At 29.8% G+C, this 12,793-nt stretch overlaps 1 protein-coding gene across 1 annotated transcript; it reads right to left on the reverse strand.

The window, feature by feature from the left end:
• Window positions 1-217: 217 nt before the first annotated feature.
• LOC130969209 (potassium transporter 10-like) lies at window positions 218-6,811 on the reverse strand. The gene is made up of 9 exons (XM_057894850.1): window positions 6,406-6,811; window positions 5,781-6,065; window positions 5,098-5,323; window positions 4,046-4,291; window positions 2,905-2,955; window positions 2,548-2,808; window positions 2,304-2,471; window positions 1,767-2,021; window positions 218-1,333 (listed from the first exon to the last, which is right to left on the reverse strand). Exons 2-9 carry the CDS (start codon window positions 5,904-5,906, stop codon window positions 297-299), a joined length of 2,370 nt encoding a protein of 789 aa, XP_057750833.1. The 5' UTR covers window positions 5,907-6,065; window positions 6,406-6,811; the 3' UTR covers window positions 218-296.
• Window positions 6,812-12,793: the final 5,982 nt, after the last annotated feature.

Consider the following 12,793-nt stretch of genomic DNA (forward strand, 5'->3'; position numbering starts at 1 on the left):
TATATGGTTCTATTTATAAGTTATAACAATCAGTTAACCCGCTAAACCACCTATGTCATGTATTATGCACGTTAAAAGAACATTTATATATTCTACTAAACCTTTAATTTCTATAGTTTAGATCCAAATATTTAGACAGCATGAAATCAAAGAGAAGCAACCTAAATTCATGAAAAGAAACTAGCCAACTTATTTCAACATGATTGCCAGCCAAAAAAACAAAAAAGTCAGAGTGACTTGCTTTAAAATTGCATCATAGGTTATACCTTGATATGATAGAGTAAGCAATGTTGGGGCTATACATAGAAAATCTGACCCACATTTAAGAGACTTTCATGGGGAACATTGAAGATCACACTATTTTCCCTGCATATCTTCCTAAGGAATGCATATATATAATCAACTGCTATTTTCTTGTAGAACCTTGAATCTCTCCTTGCCCTCACCACAGTGTTCCCTAGTATGTGAACCACCCCAGCATCCCTGTTGTTATTCAAGAACTCGAGTTCATCGACCTCGGTTTGGCTGCTTGTTTGACCGGAGGATTTCACATGCGGTGGAGATTTAGCCGGTTCTATTGAATCTAGTGAGGAAACTGATATATCCATATTGGATGATGCAGTTCTTGTGTTTCCATTGTTACTCAACATGCCATCCATGGACTGCACTGTTTTCTGTCCACATAAGCTGTATTCGTCCGAATCCGAACACCCTTCCATCATAGATTCGAGCCGAACAAACATGAAAAGGTTATCAAAGAGCTTTTTCTCAAAACTCTCATCTTTCTTATGCAGGTCTTTGTATCCATATCGTGCCACACATCGAAACATGCGGAAATTCTTAGGTCCAATCCTCTTGACAAGGAATCTCTCTTCTTCTGGGACTGTGTAGACAGGAAGATACTTGACGCATACGAAAACTACAACTGAATGGATTGCTGGGAGGTTGGTGATGAAATGAGAAAAGATGTGTGGTACTCCACTTGCAAGCTCTGTGTAGACTAGTCCAATTCCCGGGACTCGAACCAGCCCCAAACTAGGGCCAAGGCCTAGAATCCATGCCATTGAGACCTTACTATGCATTTCAAACTCATAGCGCTTCACCGTGCCATAGTGCCATACATACATGATAACAAGAAATGCTCCGGCAATTACCAAGGGAACCCATCCACCTTGATCAATTTTGAACAGTACAGAGGAAAAATATGTGCATTCGACGATTAACGATAAGCCGGTGAAGATGAGAACAAGAATCCAATGGCAGCGCCACACTAATATCATGATCATAATCATAAGGAATGTTGTAACCAGCATGACTATCACCACTGCAGTACCTGCCATGTCAATAATAATTTTACAATTAAATGCACACTGAAAAGAAGGATGAGCTGATATGTGTTAAAAAATCTATAAGAAGGAAAAAAAAACTAGATTAACTCATGCTCAGCTAAAATGACAAAAAAAAAGCATGATCATAATATAGGATGGATTTCTACATGAGAAACTACACAACTCGTGTGCAAACTCTGAAAAATGTGAGTACAAAATGTATTGATTCATGTATGCAAAACTCCGGTAAATATAGATGCAAACTATATGCTTCTTGTGTGCAAAATCCCTGTAAATATGGAAGCAAATTATTACTGGTCATGTAGCATTGCTCTTTTTACATTTCATGTGACATTTTGTTAATATAATTGAGCATCAGAAATGTCTTCCAATGGCATGAAAAATACTCATAATAGTGAACTAAGGGAAAAAACTTACCATATGCATTACCAATCTGGTTTTGATTTTCAAACCCAGCAGTAACAGAAATGCAAAGAATCATAAGGATCCAATTGATGTCCGGAATATATATCTGGCCAAGGAATGTCTTTGATGTATATACAACTTTAACTCTTGGGAAACATCCATGAGCAAGAGCTTGCTTAATAATTGAAAAGGTTGCTGTTATTGTGGCCTGGCTTGCAACTATAGCCGCTGCGGTTGCAACGACAAACACTGGCCAGTATATTCTATCTGCAGAATTAAAGGATAATCATCTTAAGAAACAAACAATTCCAAGTACTAGGAAAAAGCTACTGTGGAAATTTGGCTAATATATGTACCATAGGAATATGTGTAAGTTGATTCAAGTAGGGAGAAAGGAACAAAAAGTTTGGCACCAAAAAATAGAAGAATACACTATAAACTAAAAATTTGGAAATGAAAAAATTGTTTGAGTCAGTACATAGAGATTTATAATTTGGAAGACAAATCATCTTTCAATTTAATATGATTATGCCAGTATAACAAACGAACCTGGAATAGAACGATAGAAAACATCTTGCGAATGATCCAAGTTATTCATAAGGTAAGCAGCTTGACCGGAATAGGCTAAAAGAAGGCAAGGAAACACAATTAATGTAAATGCAAGCTGTACAGCTGAGACTGGAAAATGAGCTAAGTCGGCAAAAAGAGCTTCCGTCCCTGAGAAAAAATCATCACAAATTGTCAAGTCCAAGAGCAACTATTAATAGAATAAGGAAATAAGAGTTTAAATTACCTGTTATACTGAGCATGATACCACCCAGGGAAGTCCAGCCTTCCTGTCCTCCTCTTTTGAAATAGCGATATATATACACCGGCGAGAATGCTTTTAGAACACTGCTTCCATGTTTCCAGATGTTAAATATACCTATGCCTCCAATTAGGAGAAACCAAAGGAGGACAATTGGAGCAAAGAGCCAACTAACTCTATCTGTACCATAATGTTGCATGCTGAAAAACCCGACCAATATTACGACAGCAACCAGGACAACCACACCTGTAACCCAGGCAGAAAGAATGTCTTCAACACTGATGAACTAAAGATTTGAAAACTATAAGCACTTATACATAAGTGGTAGGTGGAGAACCATACCATTACTCATATGTGGCTTATTTACCTTGATGCCACCAGCTGCTGACAAAACTGCAACAGAAGATATGGCAATGAATCTCTCAAAATATATTGGAAATGTATTAAGAATAAGATTCTAAGGGGGAAAACCAGAGAGAAACAAATGTGTGTTGGGGGGAATAGTTGCAGAAAAGTAGATTGATCTTGACAACCTTCGTCACTACAATACATATAAAAGAAAAACTTAGAAAAGAATAGAATTCAACACAAATTCCTAGTGTGTTGGTTTTTTTGTTTGGGTGGGGGTTCTTATAAGGCATTGGCCTTTCTCATTGCCCTTGTATCAGAAGCTTCCACCATGTTTTGGATGCAACTGAGTGGCGCGAGCGTTGATATCAGCATTGTAATATTCACCCAAGATTAGTCAAGGGGCTAGTGCACAATGAGCCCGACGAGGCTGGTGGAAGAGGGTAGAATGTTAAGATCCAATTGTAAGATATGCCATCGCATACAAGATTTCTTCCATTTCTTTTATTTCCAATTCAAGTCAGCCTATGTTAAAATAAATGAAAGTTTACATAACTAGTCCCAAACTCGGATAAAAGGGGAAAGTTGTCTCATGCCATTGAAAGCTAAAATAGAACTTTATCAAATCTTTATGACATGGATCAATAGACAACCTCACCTAGTGGGACAAATCTTGCTGTTGCCATCATCTTTTATTTCCAAATCATTTCATCAACCTTAGTATAACGAAAGAAGTTCATTGATCATTGAACAAACCAGAAAACAATCATTAAAAATCATGCTTAAGATTGGAACGACATCCTGCCAAATGCCCAGCCCACCACTTACTCAAATAGTAATATCAATAGGCTGATTTATCGGTTGTAGCATATTTTTAAGAGAAAACACCATGGCCTTACAAGTTTCAGTTGAATTGCATTCACGACAACCAATCTAATTCTTCTCAAGATCCTTACATAAAACTACACGATGTGAGAAACAAATAAAATATGAATATGGCATGGTTTTCTTCTCCATCATGATGAATGGCACAGGGTATTGTGTGCACCCCACCAAATTATATGGGAGAAATATCAGAAACTGGACCAGGTACATGCTTTAACAGAGATAATCTAGAGAAGAAAATAAGTCATACCGGATATAGCTGGGGTCAGAATCCCATCTCCAATCACCATGCAGGTGCCAACAAGGACAAGAATAAGAATGGCACTCCTCCTAGTTGCCTGTTCCTCTAACCATCTCTTAGTTTTTGCAGCAAATGACTTTTCATGGAAGGTTGACCGACTATACGTTGTAAGCTCTTCATCGGTGCGATGCTGGTTTGGAATGGTTTTAATCTTGGCATGCCGGCAAAGCAAGGAATAAAGCGCAAATGTTCCCCCTGCTCCACAAATGTTAGTTTGGAAAAAACTTCATTGCAGCTCAGCAGTCTAAATCTGGCATACTTACAAATCCTATGTAAAACTAGTGCATTTTACTTACAATTATGAAAGAATCCAATTAGTTAATCTATCAACACTTATTCATGAGATGTCTGACCTTATCCATTCAATAAAAACATACATAGAAAAGACTATACAATAATAAAAAACATGCCTTTCCACTAAGTGGTGTTAATTACATAAATCAAACTTTAGTATTGCATTAGAAACTAACACATACCATTCAATCCTAAATATTTTCTTGATGGTTTCACCCATTGTTTTTCTTAATCTCCATCTACCTCTATGTATTACTATTGAGGTTGTGGACTATTGAAACAAATTTTTCTCTCTCCTCCCTTAACAAGAAACCCTTTCATGACTGATTAGCCTAGCATTTCTTGCCAATTGGCAAATTGATTTTCATGCCACTAGAACTACTCTATAATCTAATATGATAAAGTACGGAACGGAAGACAAAGGCACAAAGCACCTATCCCTATTTATAACAATGTGAAAACCTTAAACCTTAGTCTATCATCTTTTCTACGATAGTTGCTAACCCAACTTTCTCACTTACATTCATTTCTAATCTATCTTGTCTAGTAAATCCACTCATTTAACGTAAATTCTAGATGAATTTTGTTGAAAGATCATTAAAGATTAAGAAAGGGAGGGTCCGCTATCAATCTTTGAAGTTATAATACAGTACTATTTATTTTCTTTATACAGTTTTAAAGCCAAAAATTAACGAAAGAAACTATACCTTGGCCATTGTCATTTGCTCTTAATACAACAAAGACATATTTGAGGAGCGGCACCAAAGTAAGAGAGTAGATAATCAAGGAAAGTGCTCCAATTACATCTTCCGGATCTTTCACTCCATGAGGAAATGTGTTGTAGAAAACATACAAGGGCGAAGTGCCCAAATCACCATATACCACACCAAGACTCTGGAATGCAAGCCGCAGAAGCAGCACTGCAGAAAATTTCTGAACAAATGAAAACTTCATCAAAAACAGAATTATACACATACACCAAATTCCATTAGCTAAGATAGTAACCTATAATTGTATTTGTATAGTGAACGATGAATATCCTATCAGGCTCAGACACTTCAAATAACTTCAAGTAGACATAACCATCTAGATTTCTCAACCAAATTAAAAGATAACAAGCATTCATTTTAATTCCAAAACTACAAATAGTCTCGTGATGAAGTCCGGCCACTATAGACAACTTTCCGAGATAAGTACATTAATTGAACAATTTAATGTTGATTGTTGAAATCATTGTTACAAATATTCATTCCTATAAGAAGAAAAAATGACAAAAGATAGGTTAGGTTTAATATATCGAATTTCCTCAACCCAATAAAAATAAAGAAAGTAATCTAGCAACAAGAGAAATAGAAAGAATGTGAAAACAATTTGCAATGCTGCATCATACTTTTTCTCTGTACATGTTCTTGAGCCTTCCTGCCTCTTCATCCATAGGCTGGTCAAGCTTCTGATCCAAATCCCACATACTACCTTTGTTATCTCCATCTTCATCACTCTCTACCCTCGAAGCCATTTCAGCACAGTTCAATGATTTCACACTAATAACACCTATGCAATCTTGGGTCCCTCTTCCTCAGTAAACACTGGAATTTCCAACAACTTAGCATTCAAATTCGAGCACACTTGGCATTCATGCCCATTCCAACAACGGATCCAAACCAACCTATAGAATCTGGAAAACAAAGCAACACTGCAGATTTTAACAACTGGTTCACGGAAAAACAATGACAACCCAATTTCAATAATCAACATACATAAAATTCGCATCCTTATACTGATCCAGCAATAAAATGAACTACCTACAAAAAAAAATGCTCAGCACAGCCAGAACAAAAATGTTGGAGCTTTTTGCCAGAGATTATGCATGGATAAGCATAACAGAACTTAAATCAAGACGCAATAAAACTAGCATCAACTACCAAAGACCCACCACCAAAAAACAAAAACTTAGAATTGAAATTCTTTCTTCTTTTTTGAAAAAAAAAATGCAAATTTGATAAAAGTAAGCATACCCCACTTAATGGAAAAGCCTTATTTGTAGCTGCAAGCAGCACCAAGCCTCACCGGTAGTTGCACAATCAGCTACTTCTCACTGGGAATGGCCAAACATTCAGCTAAGAAAAAGGTTAACTTTTTCTCCTTCTTCTTCGTTATATCTCAGTGGCACAGGATCAAGAACAAAAACCCATCAAGCTTCACATGTGCAAAGCATAAAAAGACGAGAGGAAGAGGAACAAGTCAAGTTTTTTTTGTTTCCTTTTATGGAGGAATTGAAGGAGTGTAAAGAAGAGGTTTTGTTGTTACTTCTTCTTCTTCTTCTCGTTTTTAGAACGGTTACAGTACAGAGCAACCTCTTGGCTCTTGCCTCTTGCAAGGAACCAGACAAATAATCTTTGGAGAGAGAGAGAGAAAGAAACAGAGAAGCTATTCATAATCTAGAGAGAGAGAGACACTGTATTTGTATGGTGGAGCTCGTGGAAGAGAGAGATTGAGCTATGCAGGTGGGGACCACTCTGTAATTTCTAACTTTTTTTTTTTTTCAAAATAGAAAAATTTTTCACCATCTTCTCTTGCCTAATCAGGATATCTCATCAATTCATCTAGCATTTACAGTTTACCCATATGTGGAACGTGGAATCTGCCATTAAAATTTAGATTTGGAAATTTAATAATCTCTTTCTTATTTTTTGTAATATTAGTCCATAAATAATTTTTTCCATTTTACATAGGTCTGTAAAAAATAATATTATTATTAAAATAGGAGAGATTTTTTTTAGTCACTTTAGAATTTCGTTCATGCTTTTTAAGTATATTTGTTAAATTTACTAAAAAAGAAATAAAAAAGAGTAAATTTTACATTTATTATATGTATTATTAGAAGTTAGAATTTTAATATTTTAGTGCAAGAATTCTAATTTTATAATGTTAAAGAGTATCTTTAAAGAGTATCTAACATAATGCATTTGATGGTATTTTTTTTTTACGGTCAACAAAAATTAATTTTATTAATAAAAGCATGTTTATAAATTTTAATTTTTTACCTATGAATGTGAATATTTATATCTTTTTTTCGTATTTTTTTTCTTTTTTTTTTCTTTATGTGCTTTTTTGTCATTTTTTATTGTTATGTTTTTGTTTTCTTTTTTCGATGATTTTGTAATATTATGTATTTTTTTATTTTTATTCTTATTAAGAGGATAAAATAAGAAGAATAATGAGAATGTAAAACAAAAAAGAAAAGATAAACAAAAATATAAAAAGATGATAATGATAATAATGAGAAGGAAGAATTGAGTTATGCAGAATTTATTAGAAAATAATTTTAAAAATTTTTAATTGTGATACTCTTAATTTTGGTACCAAAATTTTTAAACTCTAACACGAGTTGTTGTTAAGATGGTAAAGTAACAATTATAAGAATGTGAAATAATAATAATAAATTTAATGATGATGAGAAAGGGAAAGAGAAGGATGATGAGTTTTAAATTATGTATAATTTCTTTAATAATGTATTTTTATTATTATTATTATTATTTTTATCTGTTGTTCTTAATTTTTTTTAAGAGCATTACTTTTTATATTAGACTTGAAATAGTTTGTACTATTTGTATTGTAATTAAGTTTTTGTAAAAAAGGTGAAACAAAAAATGATAAAAATGTAAAATGATGATGATAATAATGATTATGCATAATTTATTTAATGGTATATTTTTTTTTCTTCTTATTATTAAATATTCTTCTTTCTTTTTTTTTTTTTTATTATTCTTACTTTTTTTTATGAGTATTACTTTTTATATTAGACTTAAAATAATTTGTACTAAACTATATGATAATTTTATTTAGTTAAACGAATGTAAATTTATATTTATTAGAATAAATTTTTGTCAAAAATAAAAATAATAACAAATTTATTTAAATTAATACCAAAATGCCTCCGCTCTAATATAAAATTTTTCAACTATATTCTTAGTTTGGCTAGTTATTTTGTTTGTTTGTAGAGTTTTTTTTTTTTAATTGCTTAATTCACGTATATAGTAGATGTTATTAATTTCTATTTTGAGATCAATAATGGGGTATAGTGATATTTTTAAATGTATTTTTTTGGCATTTTTATCTTTTTTTCAAAAATGGAAATATTTAGAAAGTTTCTCGCTTACCAAAAAACAGTAAATTATTTAATATATATTATATTAGGAACAAAACAAAGAAGGGTTAACTATTTATGCTTTATTTATGGGAAAACTCCTATTTTAAATGATATTTTATGAAAACAAATTATAGTAGTAGTTTGAATAAAAATTTAAAAACAATTGAAATTGCAAATGTTGTTATTTGCTTATTTGCTATGCCAGGACAATGGAATGAAAACATCAAAAATTTATTTTATATTTTGGGAGCATCCTAATATTCTATTACTCATGGTTTTCATTTTGGTTCAATATTCAATATTCTCATCCGATTTTATTATATTTTTTAAATTGGTGATGCTCATCAACCATTAAAATTTAAAAATAATAATGGATAAACTTGAATGTCATTTTCAATTGAAAACATAAATAAATAGATAAATAAATAAATTTTGAAATGTTTTCAAATTGAATTCTGCATCGACACTGTCATTTAATTTATTTAAACAGTAACCAAAACAATAATGGAATTATGATGGTCTCTGTTTAATTGTTGTTCTACGTAATGTATTTCATTTCATTCCTAAAATAAAAGAAGTACGAATATATAAATGCATAATAATTCTCTTTGCTTTGGTTTTTGGTGATGTTAGTAAGTAATGTTATATATTCTTGCGGTATGTTTGTGTATTATTCTATATTTAAAACAAATTAAACTCACATAGCAAAGCCAATTTCAGGTAATTACTCTTAAAAAAAATCTAAGTGATTATTTAGTTGAGCTGCTTTTTTTTTTTCACTATAGCATCTTTAATATTCGGTTTTAATTTTATTTTATTTTAAATATCACAAAATATCAAATAAATATTTGTGGAATCATAGATATATTATAAAAATTAATTTGATATTCAGTATAAAATTTGTTACTACATCATTTAGTCTTATTTCAATTTATTAATAACATTATAATGTTTATTTAATGGATGGATATATAAATTACTGTATTGTATTGGACTTTTTTTAAAATGGTACTATATTCTTTTATTAATATTAGTATTATTTTAAATATTATATCCAACACAAATTTTAATTTTAAATCAGTTTAGTTACGATAAAAATAAAAAATATTCCTTTCGAGTTGCTCTAATTATTTTCCGAATGTCATGGGTAGTTAGTGTCTAGAATCAATAATGTAAAAAAATAATTAATAAGATGCTACGCATCACAACTGTCACTATCGTAGTATGATAAAGCCCAAGCTATGTTAGATCAAAGTATTTTTCTACCTGTTTTATTGCTGGTTAGTATTCAAAATTTCAAATAGATACTGAAAATGACAATTCTTAAAAGATTTGCTAACAAATTTTTTAAGTGTATTTTTTTATAAATAATAATTATCTTTTTAAAAAAATGACAAATAGTTCATTGACCTTTTGATTCACAAATATTTAAGTCCTTAATTGACATTTTCAAAACCTAGACATACCGATCTCTCATATTTACTTGGGTCTGTCAGACCCAACAAAAAAATCAAACATGACTCTCATTGTACTAACATAATTGATACGGATACACACGTAAGAGTATTTAAAATAGAATAAATTAAAACTAGAGATCGATGTGTCCAAATTTTAAAAAAAGTTAGAAAGTTAAATATATTTTTAAATTTTCAAAAACTTAAATGTTCATAGATTAAAAAGTCAAAGAGCAATTTGTCATTTTCTCATCTTTTTAATATTCTTAACAGATATCTTGACATATTGTTAGTAAAATCCTTGTTGTAAATAAAAAAAAAAAATTGTGTTTCCTACCATCTTTCAATGATGACTTGAGTTTGCAAAAGGAGTAAACTAGATTAAAATAGTCACATACATTCTAGCAATTCAGAAGACGTGTGTATAAAAAGGATTTAACTAAAAAACGTTTTAATGATATTGATTAAGAGAATAAAAGTGAAAAAAAATATTTTTTAATATATTTAATACATATAAAAATAAAAAAGATATATTTGATTTGTAATATTTTATATAAAATTTCTAATTATAGTATTCTTAAAAAGTGCTTTATATGTTTCTTCTAAAAATAATAATAATAATTCGTTTACTTAAATAAAAACAATTTAATTAACAAATATCTTAAAATACTCGTTAACGTATTAAATATAAAAAAAAATTATAATTATAATCTAAAAATTTTAAGTTTTTAATATATTTATTATTAGGTAAGAAATTAAAAAATATAACATATAATATTAATCAATCATTATTATTATATATCTGAATTTTTTTAGCAACCAAATTCAATCAAGTTAATCTAAAATTAACAAAAATAAATTTTATTAGTGAGACCAACTTCTCACTAATTAAAGGTTTGTCTCCCACATTTCTTTTTCTTCTTTGCGTATTTTTTTGCTTATCTTCGATATTTTATTGCTGTATTTTTTTCTTTTCTTCTTCTTCTTGCAATATTATGTGTTTTTTTTGTTTGATTTTTTTTATTCTTGTTAAGAGTATAAAACAAGAAGAATTAGGAAAAAGTAAAATAAGAAGGAGAAGATGAATAAAAAAAGAAGAAGACAATGATGATGACAAAGAAGATGAAGAATTTTAAATTATGCAGAATTTATTAGAAAATATCACTAAAATTTTTTAATCGTGACACATAAATTTCTCAATTTTGACACTGAAATTTTTTATCCGTGGCACAAGTTCTTGTCAAAAAGGTGAAAAAGATGATAATGATGATGATGATGATGATGGTGATGATAATGATGATGATGATGATGATGATGACAAAGAGGAAGAGGAGGGAGAGTTTTAAATTGTGCAGAAAAATAACACCGAAATTTCTTAATAATAACACTGAATTTTTAAATTTTGAGACTGAAATTTTGTTACAAAAATATAGGAATGCCTTTTTTAATGTTGTATTTTTTTGCTTCATATATTTATTTTTCGGTTGCTCTTACTTTATTTTTTAAAAGTATTACTTCTCATATTAAACTTAAATGAATATATTTGTACTGTATTGCAATCTTATTTAGTTGAATGAAAGTAGGTTCACATTTGTTGGGTTGAATTTTTGTCAAAAACAAAAATAGCATCAAAATTTATTTATAAGTGTTATCGAAATTTAAATACAATGATATATAATGTAGAAAGTAAATTGTATACTAAAAGAACGCATTGACTCTATAAAATGAAATAAGATAGCACCGAATTGGTACCAGAAGTTCAATAACACGTACACGACACAAAAAAATATTAAATCTTTCTACAAAACATTACACATTTGATGAATTGAATGCTTATCTCATATATAAAACAACACATAAAAATACTAAAATGTCTTTACTCTAACATTGAAATTTCTAACTATAATATCTATAGCGACGATGACGACGATAACGATAACAATGATAATAATGACGGTAATAATAATAAAGGAGCAGAAAAAAAAAGAAAAAAATAAATTAAATGAAAAAAAAAAGAAAAAAGAATACCAAGAAGTAGTGATAATGGTGGTAACAACCATGAAAATAAATGAAATATAAATATAAAGAAAAGAAAAAAGAAGAGAAAAAGATGCACTAATAATAGTGTATAAGTAAGAAGAAGAAAAAATAATAAAATTGTTTAAAAAAAAACCACACACACAATAAATAACACGTGATATAAAAACAATTATAATAATTTGATTGAATTTAGTTAGATAATTCAATTAATTACATAATTTCTCGGTTAATAATCAATATTCCTTAAAAATACTTGTTAGCAAAATTCATTAAAAGTAAAAAATACTGTAATAAGTGATAACAAAAGTTCAATTACACGTGCTAAACATTTAATGACGCAAGCGAATCATTCTCAAATGATATTAACTACAGTATTAATTGCGGCGATAAAATATACGTAGTATCTGCTCATTTTTGCAACACTAACTTTATACATCAACAATCATAATTTTACATTAGACTACACCTAGCGTATGTCGCATATTAGCGACCATTCAAAACTTATAATTACAATAATGTATTCATCAAAACTTATATTTACTTATTCAAAAATACTATTTAGACATTAAAATTAATCATCAAAATCAGTCATCAATATATTTGCGTATAAATATATGTGTAATTTTTAATTTATTTTTAATATATATTTATATTTCAACATATATTTTATACTAGTGGTTGATTTAGAACTGATTTTGGTATACACGTAACATAACTCTTATTTATTTGTCCTAATTTAACTGTTGACTTACAAACTTC

The sequence above is a fragment of the Arachis stenosperma genome, chromosome 3, assembly GCF_014773155.1.
Source record: "Arachis stenosperma cultivar V10309 chromosome 3, arast.V10309.gnm1.PFL2, whole genome shotgun sequence".
Taxonomy (NCBI): Eukaryota; Viridiplantae; Streptophyta; class Magnoliopsida; order Fabales; family Fabaceae; genus Arachis; species Arachis stenosperma.